Here is a 22943-nt window from a genome sequence, read left to right as displayed (position 1 = left end):
GACAGTAGGACACTATCCAATGACACAGCTACTCATTCCTGACAGTCAGTGCTTTCTGTGTGGAGTTTGCATAGTCTTCCAGTCACTATGTAGGTTTCTTCCCAGTGCTCCATTTCCTTCCCACATCCCAAGGATGTGCAGATTGATTGGTTATCTAACCTCTATAAAATGCCCTTGTGTGTAGATCAGTAGTGGGAATCACTGGGAGTTGATGGAACTGCAGAGAAAACAAATTGCAGGGACAATCTGTGAAAAATAATTTCAGCTATCAACCAGGATAAAACTGATGGACTGAATGGCCTCCTTCTATGTCATTATGAAGCACAAAGCAGAGATTAAATAAAAAAAATACTGACTTTGGTGAGAATTGTGAGAATATTCTTCTCCTGCAGAAGGCTTCATGATCATCTCATTTCTGTAGAATTTATGGAGCTTTGTTCCTCAGTCTCTCTTCTCCACATCTTCAAGTCCAGAGGGCTGCAAAACATCACCAGGATTTGTGATACTTCAGGATGCCAGTTGCATCCCAACTTTATCTTTACCTGGAAAGCAGGAAGGTCCTGATCCCACAGAACCACAAAGAAAGGACCGTGAAGAAAATCCATACTGCTCCTTCCACAAGCAAGAGCCGCAATTTTCACACTTGTATTGTTTTGGTGTGAGGTCATTGCTAGCAAATCTGATGTTATTATCTATTCCTATTCTCTCTCTCTGAAGGGTGCAAACTTTTTCCTTGAAGCTCAGTCTCAAGTATTTACATCAACATCTCGTACCAGACTGTTCCTGACCTCCGTACTGCAGCATATCACTGTGGAACACATTAAGAGGCACACTGCAGTGAAGCATTTGTTCTTTCTGGGACCACAAGCCAACTTTCACTATAAGCCGGTTCAATCTTCCACGTCACAGGTCCCTAAAACTCAGTAGTGAATGTTTGCAACACAGGAATAGAAAACAGACCTGGAAACTCATCAGGAAACTTTCTTAAAAAACACATAGATTTTGCAATTTCAAACACTGGGATGCAGCCTACTTAAGTTATAGTATGCAGATAACACACTATCCTTGATGAATATCAAATACAGCTATCCTCTATCAGCCCAAACGTTACCCAGAGGTGCCATATTTGAATCTATACAGGTGGTCCCCCGTTTTTCGAACATTCGCTTTACGATACCTTGTTGTTACGAAAGACCTACAATACTTAGCTGTTTTCACTCACAGGAAGTGTTTTCACTGTTACAAAAAAAAGCAGCGCACGCTGAGCAGCCAAGTTCCTCCCCAGGAACTTCATTCTAGCTGCCATTGCTTATATATGTGCCTGTGAGCATCTGTGCTTTATGTTGATTTATTTTGTGTATCTGTTAGCAAGATGAGTTCTAAGGTATTGGAAAAGCCTAAAAGAGCTCATAAGGGTGTTACACTTAGCGTAAAACTAGACATAATTAAAGTGTTTCGATTGTGCTGAACGAAGTAAGGACATTGTCAGCGCATTGAACTTGCCTGCATCCACCATTCACACTACTTATATGCAGGGAGAAAGAATTTTGAAAGCTGCCAATGTTACTGTTGGCTCTGCTCGTGGCAAAGTGGTCTCTCTTAATTGGCATCCAATAATGGATGAAATGGGAAGTTTATTGCTTGAGTGGACTGATGGGTGTACAAAGCGTGGTGTTCCATTACGTTATCTTATACTTAAGGAGAAATTAGTCAGTCTTTTTAATAAGCTGAAACAGAAAGCGCTGGACGATGGTGATGAAAGTGTTGCAAAAGTGAAACTTAAAGGCAGTCTTGGGTGGTTTGATCGGTTTCTGAGGCGAGGGCAGCTTCATAGTTTATTGTTTAATGGTTTAAAATGATTGTTTAAAATGCTTCAGCTGATACTGAAGCTGCCAAAAATTTCCCAGCAGACTAAAGAAAATAATTACAGAAGGCGGTTATTCATATAAGCAAGTGTTTAACTGTGACGAAACTGCAATTTATTGGAAAAAATTGCCAAGCAAGACATTTATTTTGATAGAAGAAAAGCAGGCTAAGGGACACAAGGCATCGAAGGACAGGTTTACCTTAATACCTATTATTAACGCCACTGGTGATGCTGTCCTTAAGCCTCTACTAGTGTACCGTTCAGAAAATCTGAGGGCACTTAAAGGCATTGATAAGAAAACACTTCTCGTTGTGTTCCATTCACATCCAAGTGGTTGGAATACCCACGTGTTTTTTTTCTGAGTACATGAGTGGATACGTTAGTCCTTCTGTAGAGGAAATAACCTCGATAATGCGTCTTGTGATTGTCGATAATTGTGCTGCTCATCCACCTGGCATTACCGAGTATGGCGGTAACATTCGTGTTGCATTTTTAACATCGAATACAACATCGTTGCTGCAGTCATGTGACCATGGCCTAATAGCCACAGTTAAGGCTTACTATACGCAAAATGTGATACATTTTATTGTAAGTGCCATTGATAGAGAGGGCAACTCCAGGGCATCTTTGCGAGAGATTGGGAAAGAGCACAATATAGAAATGGCAATCTTTAACATTGCTCTCGATAGGCTAACAGTCTCGATGAGAAATGCCGTTTGGAGGAAACTATGTCCTGAAGCAGTGAACAATTTTAAAGACTTTGAACCATCAAAAACAAATATGGCAATAGTGAGTTTGGCTAAGGAGGCTGGGTTTGTGGAAGTTGACTGATGATAAAGAGCTGATACAACTGCAAGAGGAAAGGATAACAATCAAAACCAAATGCAGAAGCGAACGGCCCGAAAGTGAAGTCGTCCAGGAACTGAACGTGAAGAAATTGCGTGAGACTTTCACTGCGATTGACAACCCTGCAATGATTGCAGAAAAGTATGACTTTAATTTTGAAAGGTACGTAGCTTTAGGGCATAGTTGCAGGATGGTTTGAGTGCTTACAAAGAGCTGTGTGATAGAAAAATGCGCGAGGCTAAGCAGTCAAGCATACTGTCGTTTTTCAAGCCTTCCACATCAACCACAGCAGATGATGAACCTCGACCTTCGACATCGAGGCAGGCAGACATAAAAGAAAGTGACCTGCCTGCCCTGGTGGAAACAGACAACGATAAGATCACACCCCAGTCTCCTCTACCTCTCATCACCCCACCCTCCGACGACTCAGCCTAACACGGCATCATCAGTCCTCACTGTCTTCCTGATTCCGGTAAGTGAAACTGCACTGTACATACATTATTTCTACTTTATATCGGCTGTGTATTTTTATGTATTATTTGGAATGATTTGGCAGTTTCATAACTTAAAGGTTACTGGAGAGAGTGTTTCTGTTGAGAGAGCTTGTGCCAAGAGTGCTTGCGTGAGCTTTTCGCTACGGTGGACAGTGCTTTTCTACTTTATATAGGCTGTGTATTTATCATATCATCCCTGCTTTTCCTGTATGTTACTGTTATCTTAAGTTTTATTTGGCATGATTTGGTAGGTTATTTTTTGGGTGCACGAACGCTCACAAATTTTTCCAATATAAATAAATGGTAATTGCTTCTTCACTTTACGACATTCCGACTTACAAACCATTTCATAGGAACGCTCTACCTTCGGATAGTGGGGGAAACCTACACCAGGTATCAAAATTCTAAGAACAATCATTAGCCTGAAGATTTCTATTTATTACAAATGCGTAAACAGAATTCTTTCTACTAATGTATGCTTACACCTTTGAGACAGTGTTTCTGTAGGTATGGTTAAAAATTGTGACCGTGCTTATAATAATTCCCACACCGTTCCTTAGCTGGGTATAATTCATGGTGCTGAGAAGATCTGCAGATGCTGGAAATCTGAAGTAACACACAAAAAATGCTGGAGGAACTCAGCAGGTCAGGCAGCATCTATGGGAAAGAGTGACCAGTCTACTTTTTCCAGCCGAGACCCTTCTTCAGGACTGAGAGGGAGGGGTGAATATTCCTGAATTAAAAGCTGAGGGGGAGGAGAAAGAGGCTAGCTGGAAGGTGATAGGTGATGACAGGTGGGTGGGAAAGGTCAAGAGCTGCAGAAGAAAGAATCTGATAGGAAAGGAGAGTAGTCAATAGGAGGGGGAGGAAGAGGAGGAGACCAGGGGAAAGTAACAGGCAGATGAGAAGAAGTAAAAGGTCAGAGTGGGGAACAGAGAAAGGGGGAAGTGAAATTTATTCACCGGAGAGAGAAATGGATATTCACACCATCAAGTTGGACAGTACATAGGCGGAATATAAGGTGTTACTCCTCCACCCTGAGGGTCACCTCACTTTGACACAAGAGGAGGCCATGGATTGACATGTTGGAATGGGAATAGGAATCAGAATTAAAATGTTTAGCCACTGCTTGTGGCAGAAGGTGTGGAAGTGCTCGACGAAGCAACCCCCCAATTTACGGCAGGCCTCACCAATGTAGAGGAGGTTGCGTTCAGCAGAGGGATTTCCTGGTGGCCAAATATTTTAATTCCGATTCCCATTCCGTCTTTACTAATCATGAACCTATCAACTTCCACTTTAAATATACCCAATGACCTGGCCTTGAGACATCTGTGGCAATTAATTCCACATATTCACCATCCTCTGACCTCATCTCTGTTCTAAAGAGAAGTCCTTTATGCATAAGGACAGAATTTAAAAAAAAATAATGGATCTTCACACCTCTGTTCTGTTTTTGCAAAGAGGAAGGGTTTTGTTTTGAGAATTAATATCAAAAAGACATCCAGATTATGAAACAAATTTGTAAAATGGATTGGTAAAAGGCATGGAATGTATAGTTCGGTTTGTGAATAGACAGTGTTTCTATGCATAAATTGAACAGGCGAATAAGGAAAGAAAGAAAAATTTCCATTGATGTTTCGGGCTGAGACGGGTCCTGATGAAGGGTCTCGGCCTGAAATGTCGACAGTGCTTCTCCTTATAGATGCTGCCTGGCCTGCTGTGTTCCACCAGCATGTTGTGTGTGGTGTTTGAATTTCCAGCATCTGCAGATTTCCTCATGTTTGCTCAAAGAATAATTTCAATGGTTTCCATGAGCTTTATAATTAATTATAATTTCATTATAATGGCTGTGGTCAATTTTAACACTGGAAACACAGCAAATGATTTGCACAAAGCAAGAACCCACAACCTCACAAAAAAGACGAATAATCTACTTGGAATCATATTAGGTAAGGCCGATTTTCCCCAGCCTACCAGGGAACTAAGATAAGGCCTCCTTTTAAAGGCTTGCCTGAATGAGGGTAGTTCTAACAAAAGAAGGGTTTTTGCAGTAATGTTCTGAGGAGCCAGGCTCAGGTCTCTGCAGAACGAATGGAACCTATGGCCTAGGGACTCACTGCCCTCTGAGCCAAGACTGACCATTAATAGCAAATGGCAGTCAAACTCTTGAAAGAAAGGGAAAGTAGGTGCAGAATAGGGTGTGGAATTGAACCGATCATGTTTAGGTTCAACCTGGAAGACTAGAGAGTTATAGGAATGTGCACAGAATGACGGTGTTATACCTTGGGGAAGCAGGTCATTCAGCCCACCCACCAAGTTGTGTATTTAATATTTCAGTAATATTGTAAATGTGTTGTTCGATTAAGTATTCTTTGTTGTTTAAATAATTCATTACAGATTATGTATAGAAGTACATGAATGGCATACATCATAATGCTACCACATCATATTGGGCATCATTATTCCATCATATTATATATGCACACCTTGCTAAAAGTGAAAATGAAGAATACACACATTATTCCTGGCTCCCTATTTTTCCTTTGATTAGTTTTATGCTTTGGAGTTATGGAACATCACAGTGATGATAAGTAAGATTTAAAATGAACCCAAGACGACTACCTGCCTGTTGAAGTGCATCTCTTTGCAGGAGATGTTCGAGTTTTAAAAAAAAATCGCAGCATATGTTTTTATTCAGAAAAAGAAAGACAACTGAGTTAAAATGAAGGAAGAACACACGTGAAATTCACAGGTTTATAAACAGTGACAACTAGGTGATAACAATCATAAGTTAAAAAAAAAGCAGATATTGCAGACTGCATTGGAAAGACAGACACAGTCAACTGCACAAGAGATAACTGGATGTTGTATACAGAGTGAATTGAGCTGTAGCTTGAAGCAAATGAAAAAGTGACTGCCAGTTTTGCTTAATGCATTGGGTGGAATGGGGATGCAGGGTCTATATACATCTCTGCCAAAGGAGGTTCAAGGCACGCCTACATGTCACCCTTGGGCAAGGTGTAGCACCTGGTTGCCTCCTATCAGGATCACATGAAGCCAGGAGAGCAGGTGGTGGATGGTTGTATGCTGGTGCCTGTCTCAGGTCCTGGTTATATGACCAATGAATCTCTGAAGAGTATTGACAATGGCTGGGGTCACCTGTCTTGTAAAGATGCTGCCCAGACGAAGGCACAGCAAACCACTTCTGTGGAAAAATCGACCAAGAATAGTCATGGCCATGGAAAGACTATGATCACCTACCTCATGCAGCAGGGCATATAATGAATGAACAACTTGCATGGAAAGGCATAGAGTTTGACTGCTCCAACCAAACCAGCTGAAATGAGCTTTGTTGATTTCATGAAAGAAATGAAGGAACGTTTAGAACCAAACCCACTGCTGATTGTGGACGCCTTTAGATTTCATAAGGGGAGTCCATTTCAGCATACATTGCAGAATTGTAGAGATTCTCTCAGCATTGTCAGTTCAGTATTGGGCTTAATGAGTTTGTGGAATCCTACAAGAAAGCAGCTAAAACAAGTGCTGACAGAAGTACAACTCACATTTAAAAGAACAGTTGAAATTGCTCTATCAATGGAAACAGCAGGCAGAGAAACAACCGAGTTGCAATCAAGAATGAAAGTGAGTGTGAGCAAAATTACAAAGTCCAAACAGAAACCTAGCTTGCCGAACAAATTGTGAAGCCATTGTAGCAGGGGATCACACATACCAGATCAATGCAGCTTTAAAGGCAAAACTTGCAGAAAATGCAACAAAGTAGGACGTGTCAGGCAGACAAAAATTAATGGGCTGCACTGGGAAGAGTAAAAAGCTGAAAGGTCATGTTTCAGTTTCAGAACGAGCACTAATCTGCAAGCTGCTGATGAAAAATCTAATAGTGATGAGAGTGACGCAGGGCTGAGTAACCTTGAGAACTTCAATGTAAGGACTAACAAGAGACAAATATTATGGGTTACGACAGAAATGAATGTCAAATTAATTGAAATTGGACACTGGCTCGACTGTTTTCCACAAAATGAGTTTGAATGACATTTCACAGAAATGAAGCCTGTAGATATCCAACTAAGAACTTATTAAATTGGAGAAGAAATAACTCCTTGTCATAAGGGGACAGGAGGCTGGACCCAAGTGCAGGACACAGGCACCGAAGTACTAGGGGCAGGACGGGAACAACTAAACAATAGACAAGATGTGGTGACCGTGGTGTGTGTGTGGGACATGACGTTCAAGGTGATTTTGAGGTTCTGGGAGAGTCTTAAAGTTCAGGCATGGCAGGATCTTAGAGTCCAGGCAGGGTCTAGGAGTTCACTGGGTGGGCCGCATAACTCCTGGGCAGGGCCCGGACCTCCCAGGCAGGAACACGGGGCCTGAGCAGGCCACAGGGCACCTGGTCAGGTTGCAGGGCACAACCCATCAGCAGCGAGGGATGGAAAGGGTCAGAGTCCCCCACCAGGCAACAGCAGTCCAGCCAGGCTTGCCCGACAGAGGCAAGGGATAGGAAGGAAACTAGGTCCAGGGTGACTGCCAGACTTACTCAAACAACTCATCTTTAACGATGGGCAACCAGAGGAACAGGACAGGCAGGACAACCCCCCAACTCTACTATATACACCGCCATCTGACAGGCATCAGGGTCTCCTCCTTGAGCTCCAACAAGCCACGATGATCCACAGGTGTGACTAATTAGGCTCAGGGGCAAAAGGAGGGATGGCTACAAGACCCGGAGTCCGGAGTCCGCGGACCGGATCAAGACCCGGAATGAGGGCTCCGGACCGGACTATAACACTCCTATAGGAACAACATTTGTAACAGTGGAATACAACAACCAACAAGCCACATTGGACTTGTATGTGGTAAAAACAGGAGGGCCAGCATTATGGGGCTGAGATAACTACAACTTGATTGACGATCCATCCACTAGGAGTATGCTATGTCCCCTGCAACACAGTCAAATGAAAGTGAATTAAAAAAAGGTACTGGATGATGGCACAGCAGTGTTCAAGGATAACATTAGAAAAATTCAAAGGTAAAATACTGTTAAATTAAAATGCCACCCCCACGTTTTACAAAGCCTGTCCAGTCCCTTATATCATCCATGATAAAATAACCAGAGAGCTCTATCACATGAAGGCTAAAAGAATTCTTTCAAAGGTTGAGTGGACCTTAGACCATGCCAGTGGTCCCAGTAGCCAAGAAGAATGAGTCTGTTGAGATCTGTGGTGATTTTAAGGTCACCATCAACCCAGTACTGAAAGCAGATCAATGTCCTCTGCTCTGGATAGAGGACGTCCTTGGACACCCTTCTAGAGGTGAACACCTCCACAACGTGGACTTAGCTGAGGCCTACCTACAGCTGGAGGAGGAAGAAGAGTCTGAAGTGCTTCTCACCGTACACACTCACAAAGTGCTTTATCGCTATAATAGGCTTATTTTTGGAGTAGCATCTGCAGCTGCAGTCTAGCAGAAAGCCATGGACCAGGTGTCACAAGGCTACCCGGCAAGGACGACAGGGAACATATCCAAAATCTCAACAATGTGTTTTTTAAATATTGGAAGATTATGGGATCAGAGCATGATGCAAAAAGTGTGAATTCTTTAAACCAAACATCACTCATTGTAGTCACACCACTGATGCGTAAGGATAACAGAAGTGTCCTGAAAAAATTCAAACAGCGGTGGTTGTCCCAAGGCCAAAGGATGCATCGCAGTTGTAGTCTTCTTCAGGAGTTGACAATTACTCTAACAGGTTCCTGCCAAGTCTGGTTACTATGCCCCGCTTCTTGAACTCATTACTACGGATCAGGAAGAAGTGGCAATGGACACAGCTCTGTGACGTGGTTTTCCGAAAGGCAAAGGAAGTGGTGACGTCAGACACTGTCCTCACACGTCGTGATCCAGTGAAGCTTGCCTCTGACATCTCATTTTCTGGCATGCAGTAGGTGCAGGCACGTCACATGTCGCGAGTGACGGGAGTGAACGGCCCATCGCCCTTACTTCGTGCTCACTTACCGCTGCAGAGAAAAATGATGCACAGATTGACAGAGAGGCCTTGAGTCTGGTTTGGGGTGTAAAAGATTTCATCCAGTACCTGTATGGGAGAGAGTTTACCCTGGTTACTCATCATCAACCATTAATATCCATTTTCACTAACACAAATGCAGACATGGGCTCTGTTTCTTGGAGGACACAATCACTAGTTTGAATTCAAGAGGGCAACTAATCACAGAAATGTTGATGGACCATCCTGTTTACCCTTGGAAACGGAAATACCTGAAAAATTTACAGAAGTAGATACTCTGGATGTATCCTCCTTAACGCACATTGAACGTTTCCCTAACAGCAGAGATGATCCAAGGGGAAAACAGTAACGACCCCACACCGTCTCATGTCTATACGGTCACCCACAATGGCTGGAATGTGCAGCAGAAGCTCCCGTTCCCCCATTTTAACAGCCCCTTGGAGGGGGTTTCCTTATGTGGGGATTGACAGTTGTTGTATCATCCAAGCTGAGAGCTAATGTGTTGGAGGAGCTACATGCCGTCATCTAGGCATAGTCAAAATGAAAGCATTGAGTTGGGCTGTATCTGGTGGCCTGAGATAGATCAGCAGATCAAGCAACTTGCTCTGCACCGTTCAGGATGCCAACACATCCAGAAGATACCAAGAGCATCTTGCAGAAGAAAGGTGCCCGGAGCTCCCAAACCAACTTCCTGAAGTCCCAGAGTCAACTCCTACAACCTCCATGGAGCAGGTCCCAGAACTTGAAATTGTTTCACAGCCTCAAGGCTCACCAGCAAAGCAGAGTGACAACTCCACCCCGGTCAGGGAAGACATTATCTCACATGAGTAAGAAATCCTCCATGGTGATTAAATCTTTAGGCTTGAATTGACAATTTAAAATTTACTATGCTGTGGATATCTATTTATTATATAATATACTGTGTAAATATATATATATATGGAAGTTGTGATGCACTCTATATTGAGTTGGAATACATAGCTAAGCAGGGAACAGTGTCGTGGTATTTAATATTTCAGTAATATTGTAAATGTGTTGTTTCATTAAACATTGTTTGAATAATTAATTTCAGGTTATATATAAAAGTACATGAATGGCATACATTATCACGCCCATAGTGGGAAAGTTTTCTACTGTCAATCCTATCAACACCATTATTATGCCATTACATTATGCTTGAGCCTCACTAAAAGTAAAACTGAAGTGTACACACATTGTTTGATTTGTTTCCTGTTTTGCAGTTACAAAGTCCATCCACACTATTTTGATTTTCTTCTTCACACTTTCCCATCATCTCTGTCCCAGAATCTGGCATTCATATACAATAATAGGAAATTGACATTGTCCAATAAGCGTACCAAACTGCACATCTTTAGAATGTGGGAAGAAACCACAGGATCAAAGGACAATCCATTCAATCAATAAAGAAAATGCAAAAACCCCACACAGACAGCACCAGAGGTCAGAATTGACTGGGAGGTAGCAGTTTTTTTGGCTGCACCACCATGTTTCACAATATATTCTTCCCATTTACCCAGCATCAGATATGTCAACTGTTTATTCTTCTTCATAGATGCTGCCTGACTGGCTGAGTTCCTCCAGCATTTTGTTTGTGTTGCTCAAGATTTCCGGCATCAACAGAATCTCTTGGTTTGTGATCGTTCGTTGGCTGACATCTGCTGAAAATTATTGGTCGACACTGACCCCTAGTGGAAGTTCTTAAAACTGCATACTGCTCATGTAGTAACCATAGTTCATTTAAGCCGGGGGGGCCAACCTTTTAGTCAAGTCAAGTCGCTTTTTATTGTCATTTCGACCATAAACTGCTGGTACAGTACACAGTAAAAATAAAACAACATCCCTCCAGGACCATAGTGCTACATAAAACAACACAAAACTACACTAGACTATGTGAGACACTAGACTACGTAAAACAACACAAAAAACTACACTAGACTACAGACCAACACAGAACTACATAAAGTGCACAAAACAGTGCAGGGCAGTACAATAATTAATTAATAAACAAGACAATAGGCACAGTAGAGGACAAATTTCAATATAATAATAAATGATGTAGATGTCAGTCTAGACTGTGAGTATTGAGGATTCTGATGGCTTGGGGGATGAAACTGTTGCATAGTCTGGTGATGAGAGCCCGAGTACTTTGGTACCTTTTCCCAGACGGCAAGAGGGAGAAGAGTTTGTGTGAGGGGTGTGTGGGGTCCTTCACAATACTGTTAGCTTTGCGGGTGCAGCGTATGGTGTAAATGTCTGTAATAGCGGGAAGAGAGACCCCGATGATCTTCTCAGCTGACCTCACTATCCGCTGTAGTATCTTGCGATCCGAGATGGTGTAGTTCTCGAACAAGGCGGTGATGCAGCTGCTCAGGATACTCTCAATACATCCGCTGTAGAACGTGGAGAGGATGGAGGGTGGGAGATGGACTTTCCTCAGCATTCGCAGAACGTAGAGGTGCTGCTGGGCTTTCTTGGCTATGGAGCTGGTGTTGAGGGACCTGGTGAGATTCTCTGCCAGGTGAACACCAAGAAATTTGGTGCTCTTAACAATCTCTACGGAGGAGCCATTAATGTTCAGCGGAGAGTAGTCGCTCCGTGCTCTCCTGAAGTCAACACCATCTCTTTTGTTTTGTTCACATTCAGAGACAGGTTGTTGGCTCTGCACCAGTCCGTTAGTTGCTGCAACTCCTCTCTGTATGCTGACTCATCGTGTCATCGGTGAACTTGGTGATATGTTTCGAGCTGTGTGTTGCAGCACGATCGTGGGTCAGCAGAGTGAACAGCAGTGGACTGAGCACACAGCCCTGGGGGGCCCACGTGCTCAGTGTGATGGTGTTGGAGATGCTGCCTCTGATCCAGACTGACAGGTGCCCCAATCAAGAAGTCTAGGATCCAGTTGCAGAGGGAGGTGTTCAGGCCCAGTAGGCTGAGCTTTCCAATCAGTTTCTGAGCGATGATTGTGTTGAATGCTGAACTAAAGTCTATGAATAGCATTCGAACGTACGTGTCTTTTTTGTCCAGGTGGGTTAGGGCCAGGTGGAGGGTGATGGCAATGGCATTGTCTGTTGAACAGTTGGGACGGTATACGAACTGCAGGGGGTCCTCCATTGAGGGGGGCAGCAGGATCTTTATGTGCCTCACGATGAGCCTCTCGAAACACTTCATGATGATGGATGTGAGTGCAACATGGTAGTCTTTGAGGCAGGACACTGAAGACTTCCTCAGCACGGGGACGGACGATGCTGGCAGCCTTGAAGCATGTTGTAACGACGGCGCTGCTCAGAGGAATGTTGCAGATGTCAGTGAGACCATCTGCCAGCTGGTCTGCACATCCTCCGAGCACTCTGCCAGGAATATTGTCTGGTCCAGCAGCCTTCCGTGGGTTGACCCTGCATTGCGTTTTCCTCACGTCGGCCTCCGTAAGGCACAGCACCTGGTCATTGGAAGGAGGAGTGGTCTTCCTCGCCACCACGTCATTTTCCGCCTCAAACCGAGCGTAGAAGTTATTTAACGCATCTGGGAGGGAGGCATCACCAGCACAGGCAGGTGATGTTGTCCTGTAGTTGGTGATTTCCTGGATGCCCTTCCACATGAACTGCATGTCGCCGCTGTCCTGGAAGTGGCTGTGGATTCACTGGGCGTGCGCACGCTTTGCCCCTCTGATGGTCCGGGACAGTTCGGCCATCGGTGTGTTAGGGCTGTCTTGTCGCCTGCTCTGAAGGCGGAGTCACGAGTCCTCAGCAGCACACGCACCTCCGCAGCCATCCATGGCTTCTGGTTGGAGTGTGTAGTGATGGTCTTTGACACAGTAACATCATCAATGCAATAGCTGATGTAGCTGGTCACTGATGCCGTGTACTACTCTAAGTTGGTGGAGTCACCATCAGTTGCAGCCTAATTAAAATCTCCGGCGACAATGAACAGTCCATCAGGGTGTGCGCTCTGCAGCTCGCTAATAGCCCCATACAGTTCACAGAGCACCTCCTTAGCATTAGCGCTGGGGGGAATGTACACACCGACTATAAGGACAGTGGTGAATTCCCATGGTCTGCATCTAACAGTCACAAACTCCACTAGCAATGAGCAGTAACTAGAGACCAGCACAGAGTTCTTGCGCCATTCCGTGTTGCTGTATACACACAAGCCACCACTGCGAGCCTTACTGCACAGCGCTGCATCTCTGTCGGCCCTAAACAAGGAGAGCCCGTCTAGCTGAATAGCGCCGTCCGGAACTCTGTCGCTAAGCCACGTTTCCGTGAAAACGAACCACAGCAGACGCTGAACTCGCGCCGAGTAGTCCTCTGGAGTCGGATGTAGTCCAATTTATTGACATTCCATGCGTCAATTTTTCACACACTAGTTCAGATGCGTCATACAACTCTTGTACCCCCATTCAATTCTTGTAAAAATGTTAATATAGACATATTTAGCATTTTGCATGATATATTTATTTAACATAAAAACAAGATAAACATTACTTACCTTAATGAGACTTTTAACAAATTTATTTCATCTTCTTTTGATTTCTTCCTTTCTCTTAATCACATATTCTTTCCATAACTCAGACCCAGGCACTAGCTTCAGTTTTCCTTCAATTTCAGTCTGATGTTGTGTTTTATAGTGTCTATTAAGATCATGTCTTCTATTATGTGAGAAAGTGTTTTCACAAACAATGAACAACAGTTTTCCTGAGGGACCCGCAATAAATAAGAACTCATTTTCTCACCGTTCGTTGAATTCACGCTTACTATCACTTTCTGCTTTTCTTTTGCACCGTGATGGGTAACTGAATGTAAAAACAAGGCTTAGTTTTCAAAAAAGTACAAAACTGCAAATGTTCACAAAGGACGAACAAAGCACAACTCCGTAGCGCCCGAGTGTCAATTGTAAACTGACTGGCAAAAACCTGCGACGCACCGCTGGTACAGACGCCTGGTGCCTCAGGATCAAACGAGTATCAAACGTGTATCGAACAGTTATGGAACGACTGCAGAACAAAAGTCCTTCTTTCCTACTTTGACTCATTGAACATTTTTTAAAACTGAGAACAGATTAATGTGAAAGAAGATAACATGCAGCAAAAGATGTACACAAAATAATAAAATTGCTAAAAATAATTGCTAAGTTTTAGATTTATTCTCAGTATAACCCATTAGCTCTAAGCTACTTGAATTACTGTTGTAGATTTTTTTTCTACGAATCGGTTTTTGGTTAATACTTTTTGCATGAGTAGGCTTACTTTTTAATTATTATCACTGGGGTGCAATGCGCCATTTCCAATCATCCGATGCGCCACTTTTGGCACATGTGCCATAGGTTGGCCATCCCTGAGTTTAGCACTACATTACCAGGGATTGATTCAAAACAAGAACCTTATATTACTTTCAGCTACCAAATAATCAAGCAATAAATATTTTAATTAATATATTTGTCCAGTCTTTGTGCAATAAATATGATATTGAACACTCAAAGGAGTCCAATGAATATGAAGAGACTTTTCAACCACTTGAAACTGATTTTCCATTCTATTTTTTTCATGGCTGGTTGATGTGTCAAGGTTTGTCCACTTTTGTTTCGCATGAAGATATTAGCAATTGGAATCTTCATAAACAGACAAGTGGATGTCATCTCTGTTTGAGGTGGATGGTATAAGTGTGAATATTACAAAAAGATAATTTAACAAAGATCAGTGTCAATTTTAACAAGGTTGTACCCTAGGCTAAATAATGTGCAAGTTAAAGCACATTGTGGAAACAGCATGAAGAGAATAGACCAAAGTTCTTCTTTCTTTATCAATCCTTCTATTAATTAAAAAGTACGTATATATAAACAAGAGGAGAATTATCTCAAATATCTATATCAATAACAATTCATATAAAAGGTAAAATAAACATTATCAAGATCATACATAGTATTAATCTAGTATTATATAATAAAAATTAAGATAATCAATTCTCCTCGCATCATTCCATGAAAAGAAGAAAAAAGATAAAGAAACCTATAATTTTTATATACAGAAAAAAACCCACTAAGCAGAAAAACGTTCAAAGTAAGGTTATTATCGAAGTACATATATGTTACCATATACGACCCTGAGATTCACTTTCTTGCAGGCATTCACAGTAAATACAAAGGAACATTGTGTCCCAATCAATGATGCTAGGCAAATACGATGAAAATTAATTTTCTCTACTTTTCCCTTGAGTCCCCTGCAAGGCCTCATTCTTTCTTTCAGATCACCCTGTGAAATGTGGTCTGACCGATCTACCATTCTGAGTACTTTCTCCTTCTTCCACCGGCACAACCATATGGAAGAGGACATCATCTACAAAAGAAAAATCTTGTGAATAGTGATATACAAGTGTGCACATACCCCTAAGAAAAGCATATCCTTTCCCAAGAAGACTTTGCAAGAAGGTACTGTAAGGATGTGGATAGGTCTTGGGGTCGGTGAGACTAAAGTGGAGCGTTTTCGCCTCAACACTAAGTGGTACATGAAGCATAAATATAATATTGTGCATCAGCCAAGTAACACTATCCCTACTGTAAAGTATGGTGGAGTTAGCATCATGCTAGAGGGATGCTTTCAGCAGCAGGGACTGGAAACCTGGTCAGGATCGATGGGACAATGAATGCTGCTGATACCAAGAGATACTGGATAAAAAACTGCTCTCCTCTGCCGCAAAGCTTAAACTGTGGAGAAAGATCATCTTACAGCAGGACAATGACCTAAAGCGCACTGCCAGAGCAGCCATGGAGTGGCTTCAAATGAAGAAATTTGATGTCCTTGAGTGGCCCACAATCAGAGTCCTGACCTTAACCTGATCGAACATCTCTGGCAAGACTTCCAGTTTGCTGCCCACCGCCGCTCCCTAACTAACTTGGCACAACTTAAGCAACTTTGCAAAGAGGAATGGGGACATTTTGCTCCATCACATTGTGCAAAGCTAAGAGACTTATCCAAAATGACTGCTGGCTGTGAGGGGTGGTGAATATATTTGAACTGCTGACATTTCAGGTTCTGGTTTTTTTTTGTTTTTCATGCTTTAAATTTTTCCCTGTTTTTTTGGGGCTTAAATATGAAAAAAGAGCATGTGCTTCATAAATAAAATGTCCTAGTTAAAGTGATCAAAATTCCTGATTGTAATACTTATTTATGTGAACTAAAGGTTAGGGGCTGAATACTTTTACAAGATACTGTAATATATCCAGTTATTCATCATATCTGCTTTATGAGGAACTCCCAACACACTCCGCTAAAGATATGGGTAGCAGGGACTTGGGAACACCACCACTTGCAAACCCTTCTCTTAAATTACACAATACCCTGAGCTGGAAAATAGATCACTGCATTAATATTGCCCTGGTTCATTTCTGTATGATTTCCTATTCAACAATATAAGAAGATAAGAAATGAATGCAAGAGTAGGGTGCAATCTAGCCCCTTGAGCTTGCTCCACTCTTGTTTAAGATCACTGCTGATCCTTCACCTCAGCGTCATTATCCCTCATTATGCCTACAGTACTGCGCACGTGTAAAAAAAATTCTGTAAAGCAAAGTAGCTTTCAAAAATAATGAAATGAAAAGTTTCTAAATATCAAAAAGAATTATAAAGAGCTGTAATCAGTAAAAACCTAAAACAAATCAATATTTGGTGGGACCACCCTTCGTCTTTAAAACTGCATCAATTCTCTTAGGTATACTGTTATGCAGTTTTATAAGATAATTGGCTGGTAGGTTGTTCCAAACATCGAAGAGAGCTTGCCACAGTTCTTCTGTTAACTCTGGCTGTCTCACTTGATTCTACCTCTCCAGGTAATCCCAGACAGCAGCAATGATGTTGAGATCAATGCTCTGTGGAGGTTATACAATCTGTGGCAGAATTCATTGTTCTTCTTTTCACTGGAGATAGTCCTTTATGATGTAGGTTGCATGTTGCTGCAGAATGAAGTTGGGACCAATCAGACACCTCCCTGATGGTACTGTGTGAAGGACGAGAATCTCCATTGAGAATTCCCTTAACTCTGGCCGGATCACCAACCCTACTGGCAGAAATGCAGCCCCAAACCGGTAGGAAAATTGCTGGCTGCAGATGCTGATCCATGAGGCACTTTCCAGCTCTTCTGGACAAATTGCCTCCTGTTTGAGCCAAAAATGTCAGTCCAGAGTACTTGCTGCCATTGTTCATCACTTCAGTCCTTATGTTTATGTACGTAGGTGAGTCTCTTGTCTTCGTTTCCACTTCAGAGGAATGGCTTTTTGGCAGCAATTCTTCCATGAAGACCACTTCTGACAAGACTTCTCCAGACTGTAGTGCTCCAGTGGTTCCTGTGAGCTCAGACTTGATAGCAGTGCTGAACTTCTCAGAAGAGACATCAGCTGCACTCAGCTTCTGTGCCCAACCACTGCGATTCTGGTCCTCAACCTTGCCCATTTCTTTGTGCATCTATAGAAAAGCTTGGACAGCATATCTTGAAACTCCTGTCTGCTGCAAAATTTTTGCTTGGAGGAGACTTTGCTGATGCAGGATGACTACCTTGTATCTTGTTGCTATGCTCACTCTTGCCATGGTGTGAGAATTGATGATTTGAAGGTAAAACTGTCACACCTACCACACCCTCACCTTTTGGTTTGATTGTCATTCTCCCACTTTGATTCCATCTACACCTGTTTCTGTTTCAGCTAAATGGTTGTGTTCAGTCATCTCTTTGTTACCTTTGTTTAATCATGTACTGGGATTTATACCTACAAAGTAATCACTTCCATTTTGAAAAATGGTCTGTCACTTGATATGTTATTTTCTGAAATAGAAAAATTCTCTGTTACATTTATTTTTTTGGAAAATGAGTGCTCGGAAATCTAAAATTCACTCTTTTCTACTGATACAGAAGATGAAAAATAAGTATCTAAAACAAAATATACATTAAAAATCTAGGGGGCCTAAAGCTTTTGCACTGTACTGTATGTCGTTTGATTCCTTCAATGTCTGTTTTTTTGAATGAACATCACAGCTTCCAAAGTCCCAAAGGTTCACTACTCTCTGGTTACAGAGACTTCTCCTCATTTCAGTCTTGATTTTCATTTATAGCTTTGTATGCCCTGGCAATTCAAATGCTCTCCTGGATGTTTCTTAAATTCCTCCACCACCCAAACTCCAAGCCTCTGAATGAAGTAAAATCTTCCTACTATCCTCTCCAAACCTCTTACTCCTTACACTTCTGTCCTCTGGTTATAGATACATCCGCCCTGAGGAAAGTTTTCTACTATCAACACCCATTATAATTTTTACACCTCTGGCATCCCGACCATGAGAGCTTGCATTCAGCCTGTTAAGTCCTTTAAGGATTTTATTACTCCCTTCTCATTTTTCTAAACTCTAAAAGAATGCACAGGTAGTCTACTCCATGTTTCCTTACACTGGAACAACTCTAGCAAATTTTCACCATGCTCCCTTTATAGCAACAACATCCCTTCTTCAGTAAGGAAATCAAAACTGCACCAAGTACTTTGGGTAAGTCACCCTATATAATTGCAAAAGTCTTCCTTCACATAACCCTACTGATAAGCGCTTTTGTATTTTTGAATATTTCCATTTGAAGTTTTAAATGCATCTGATTGGCAGGAGGGTGAACCAACCCCACTCTCCCTTAATAAGTCCGGGAATCAACAACAATGTGTATATACAAAGATCCTTTAACCAAGTATGCCATGGTGCTTAGCAGCACTGTTATTAAACAAGATAATTAACACTGAGGTCAAAGAAAAATATAATTCCACAGGTGAATAAAAAGACTGACTGAAAACAGATAGAGATAGAGAGATTGAAATTTGAGGGCTGAATGTACAACCAGCAAGGACAGATTGATTGAAATCACTGACTTAAAAAAAGATAAAATGAGAATATGAAGTGTTCAAGGAATTGTAAGGATGAATAAGTTTAAAGATCTGGAGATACAAGGTCATAAAGGGACTAAGTTTTTTTTAAGTTAAATTGAGTTGTTGGACTCCTCCAAGAGGACCACAGCCTTGTCATGGTTTGGAGGTTTGTGTGCCTCAATGAACAGGAGACCTGTGTTGGTTGGAGTCAGGCTTTATGTTTTGGCTCTTGGTAGGGTCACCCATGCCAAAAAGCTCAAAAGGAAGAGGACAGACTAAGAGTGGTCCAATAGTCCTCCAGGTTCAGGGGTTCATCAGGGCTAACAAACCCTGACTGGTAAAACAACATTGTTAAGGAACAGCAAAGAATAACCCTTCTACATCTGAGTGCAATGGTACTTCTAAGTCTCCACCTGAGATTTACATGACTGACAGTAGTGAAAACCGAGAGGAAACTACTGACATGATGAAGGAAAGCCTGAACACCACCAGAAATGGAGGACCTTCATTACTGCCCTAAACACCAGTGGCATAACAGGCAGTAAGCAAGAGTGGCCAGCATGGGTTCGCAAGAACTATCGGGAAAGACTGAGAGATAGAACTGGATCTGTCTGAAACTGAAGCTGTTTGAGAACTGAACAGAATTTAGTTGGTAATTACAAACCTCTATACCCAATTATGGTTAATAATCTCTGAGAATGAGTGCAAATGTCTATTTCTGTGATCACTTCAGAAAGTTTATTTTTGTTCAAAATGATTGGTAAAACATGTTCCATGTGATATTCTAACAATGATGATAGATGTCTGTTCATTACCAGGCCATTCATGCAGAACTTTCCAAATTAGTTAAGAAACAGACTGGCCAGACACAATCCCTGAAGGAAAAAGACAGAAATTGGCAGAAAAGAGCAGCGAAACCCTTGACATCTCTTCCCACTGCACAAGAGTCTTCCCCGGTATGGAGTCTGACTAAATAAAAATAAGAATTTTTATAACATTTTTATAACATCCTTGCTTTCTGGCACTAATGTCCACTTGGTGTTTCAGGCTGTCCCATGGAAATGGCTTTTTGGATCTGTGATGGTGGCCGTTGGATGCGTGGTCACCACCATTGTGTTGGCAGCAAGAAACTGAACTACAGCAGGTGGACAAGGACACACAATGGCCAGAGAACTATAAGTGTCCAATTCTGAAGAGCTTGTTCTTGGACAATACCAACATGTATCCATTCTTCTTGACAGGAAGAGGTAAAATATGTCAAGAAATGGAGTTGAGGAATGGTGAGGTTGAGCAATGGTAAAACTACATTTTCAAATCTCAGTACAGATTATGATCAATTAGGGCAGGGGTTCCTAAACTTTTTTTATGCCATGGACCAATACCATTAAGCAAGGGGTTCATGAAACCCAGGTTGGGAACCCCTGAATTAGGGTATAGAATCTTTTAAATTGCTCCTAACTTCAATGGTGAGGCTACTTCATGTATTTTGTTTACTTATCAGCAATCAGTACAATCTATAAAAATGTCAATGATATTAAACAGAAATTATTTACTAGATTACTGCATTCTGCATTGCACTAGTAAAATTACACAAATATTTAAAAAAACACCAACAGTCCATTTTAACAATGACCTCCATTGGATACCAGTCTATTAAAGTAGGTATTTAGTGCCACTGGAAATTTTCAAGCATACAGTGTGTGATTGCTTTGAGAGTTCCCAATCATTCTACATTTAATAGGACTTACAGTTAAGAAACCTTAGAGTTATTTTCTAATGCTGTAAGCTAGAAAGGCTCTTTTAGAATGTAAGATTCCATGAGCACAGTTTGTTGAGATGTTTTCAATGTTATCCTTGTTCAAACAAGAGAGTCATATGCCAATAATCATGGGCAATTGTAGCATTTCATTCTGCGGTCGGTGGGAGTGGAAGAGGAATTGTGTAAAAGAACCATTTATTCATGAATCTCATGCTTGTTCTGTACAGCTATTTCATGTTTTCAGGTACAGAAGGCCAAATGTTAATGTAATAATCGGCACTCTGCAATTTTAAACTGTGGTAGAGTAGGTAGACAAGGAGGTAATCGGTTCCCCTGAGGACCTTCTTTCCATTGGACACTTTAACACGTAATTGATGAATCCATTAAACAGTGGAAAATAAAAGAGCTTTTATCTAATTTGTGTAATTGCATTTAATATCAGGGTTTCAGAAACCTATTTTATTTGGGTAAGTATGTATTGTTTATTTTCATTAAATGCACAGCTAGATGAGACTAAGTAAGTAAGAATGACTAAGTAAGGTGTGTGAGTGGGCAGTGGAGGCGGATTCTCTCACAATATTTAAGAATTATCTAGTCAAGCACTTGACTACAAAGGCACAGAAGGCTATGGACCAAGTACTGAATCAATACAGATGGATGCTTGATGATAGTCAATGGCATGGTGGGCCAGGAGGTTTGTTTCTGCTCTGTATGGCTTAATGACTCCATAGAGTTTTGATTAATATTAACAAGTAAATTAGAATATTAATCATACAACATATGAGACAATCGTTGGGTACTTACTAACAATTTTGCAAAGACACTGATGCAACATCAATAACTCTCGGAGACGTGAGGCGAGATAGGCTTTTATTAGCTGGAAGAAAGCACTGTCAGCAGCAAGAGACCATCACACAACATCCTGGAGACAGAGGGAGGAGCAGTGCCTCCAATTGCCTTTATACCGGGGTCTGTGGGAGGAGCCACAGGAGCAGTCAGCGGAGGGGCTTGTCCAGACAGGTAAATGTAGTTTACCACAGACACCAAGGCTGCAACAGGAAATTTTCAATGTACAAGATCTATTTCAGTTCCTATCCCCATTTTCCAAAGCAACACCAGTGACAGACAGTTGTGCAAAGAGAGAGCTGTACCCACGATTTTCTAACACAACTGAGAAACTGCTGTCATTAAAACTTGGTTGACATCATTACTGCTCTACCTTTTCTGATTTAATTTCATGAAGTTTATATTTCTGTCAACTGTTTGAACAATCCTTTTAACATCAATGATTGCAATTAAAAACATCTATGTAAATATTTTTTAAATCATTTCCATATTTAAACACATGCCTGCCAAATGTTTTCAGCTGCAGCTTTAATGACGATGTTCTTGCCTCCTTGAAGTCTACAGGTTCTAATCACTCTCAAGTGATGCAGTTGGAAAAGCTCCTAACTCCAGGCTCCTGCCATCCAGATTCATTTCTGACTTTAGGTGCTGTCAGTGGGGAGTTTGCATGTTCTTCCTATGACTGTGTGAATGTCTTCTTGATGTTCCAGTTTCACCCTTCCGACTTGTGGGTCAATAGCTAATCAGACACTGTAAGTTACCGCTAGTGTGTAGGTGAGCAGTGGAATCTTGGAGGAGATGATGTGTTTGCAGAGAGATTAATGTTGGATTAGCATAAATATGCTTGATGGCTGGGCACGGATTCAGTGCCCTGTACCTCTACTTTAAGCACAATAATCTAGGTTCTAGTGATTGCTGCATTGTTGGAGGTATTGCTGGACCCCCAGTTGCCTTTTTCAATGGAAGAGTCACAAAACCTTTTGAAGAGAAATGGGGTGAATTATACTGGGTATATTAGCCAGTACATACCCTTCAGCAAAAATCAGGCAAATTTGAATTCTCCTTCCCAGTCACATTCTGATGACCTCATCTTATGGCACATCCTATGGCCCATCCATTTGTGCCAGTTTTATGGCACAAATGGCAATTGCCTTTTATCAGCCCCTGCCTGAATGTTGTCTGTACCTTGCGGCA

General features: G+C 41.8%; 1 protein-coding gene across 1 annotated transcript in view; it reads left to right on the top strand.

Annotated features, from left to right (window-relative positions):
- Positions 1 to 22107, top strand: part of fkbp16 (FKBP prolyl isomerase 16) — a 164612-nt gene extending 142505 nt beyond the window's left edge. Inside the window, exons 6-7 of the mRNA XM_059952686.1 lie at positions 19945 to 20100; positions 20192 to 22107. Coding sequence (XP_059808669.1) covers positions 19945 to 20100; positions 20192 to 20278 — 243 coding nt within the window. The 3' untranslated portion in view covers positions 20279 to 22107. The remainder of the gene's footprint in view (positions 1 to 19944; positions 20101 to 20191) is intronic.
- Positions 22108 to 22943: the final 836 nt, after the last annotated feature.

The sequence above is a fragment of the Hypanus sabinus genome, chromosome 28, assembly GCF_030144855.1.
Source record: "Hypanus sabinus isolate sHypSab1 chromosome 28, sHypSab1.hap1, whole genome shotgun sequence".
NCBI lineage: Eukaryota > Metazoa > Chordata > Chondrichthyes > Myliobatiformes > Dasyatidae > Hypanus > Hypanus sabinus.
The sequence above is the reverse complement of the archived record's forward strand: the minus strand, read 5'-3'. Positions and strand labels throughout refer to the sequence as shown.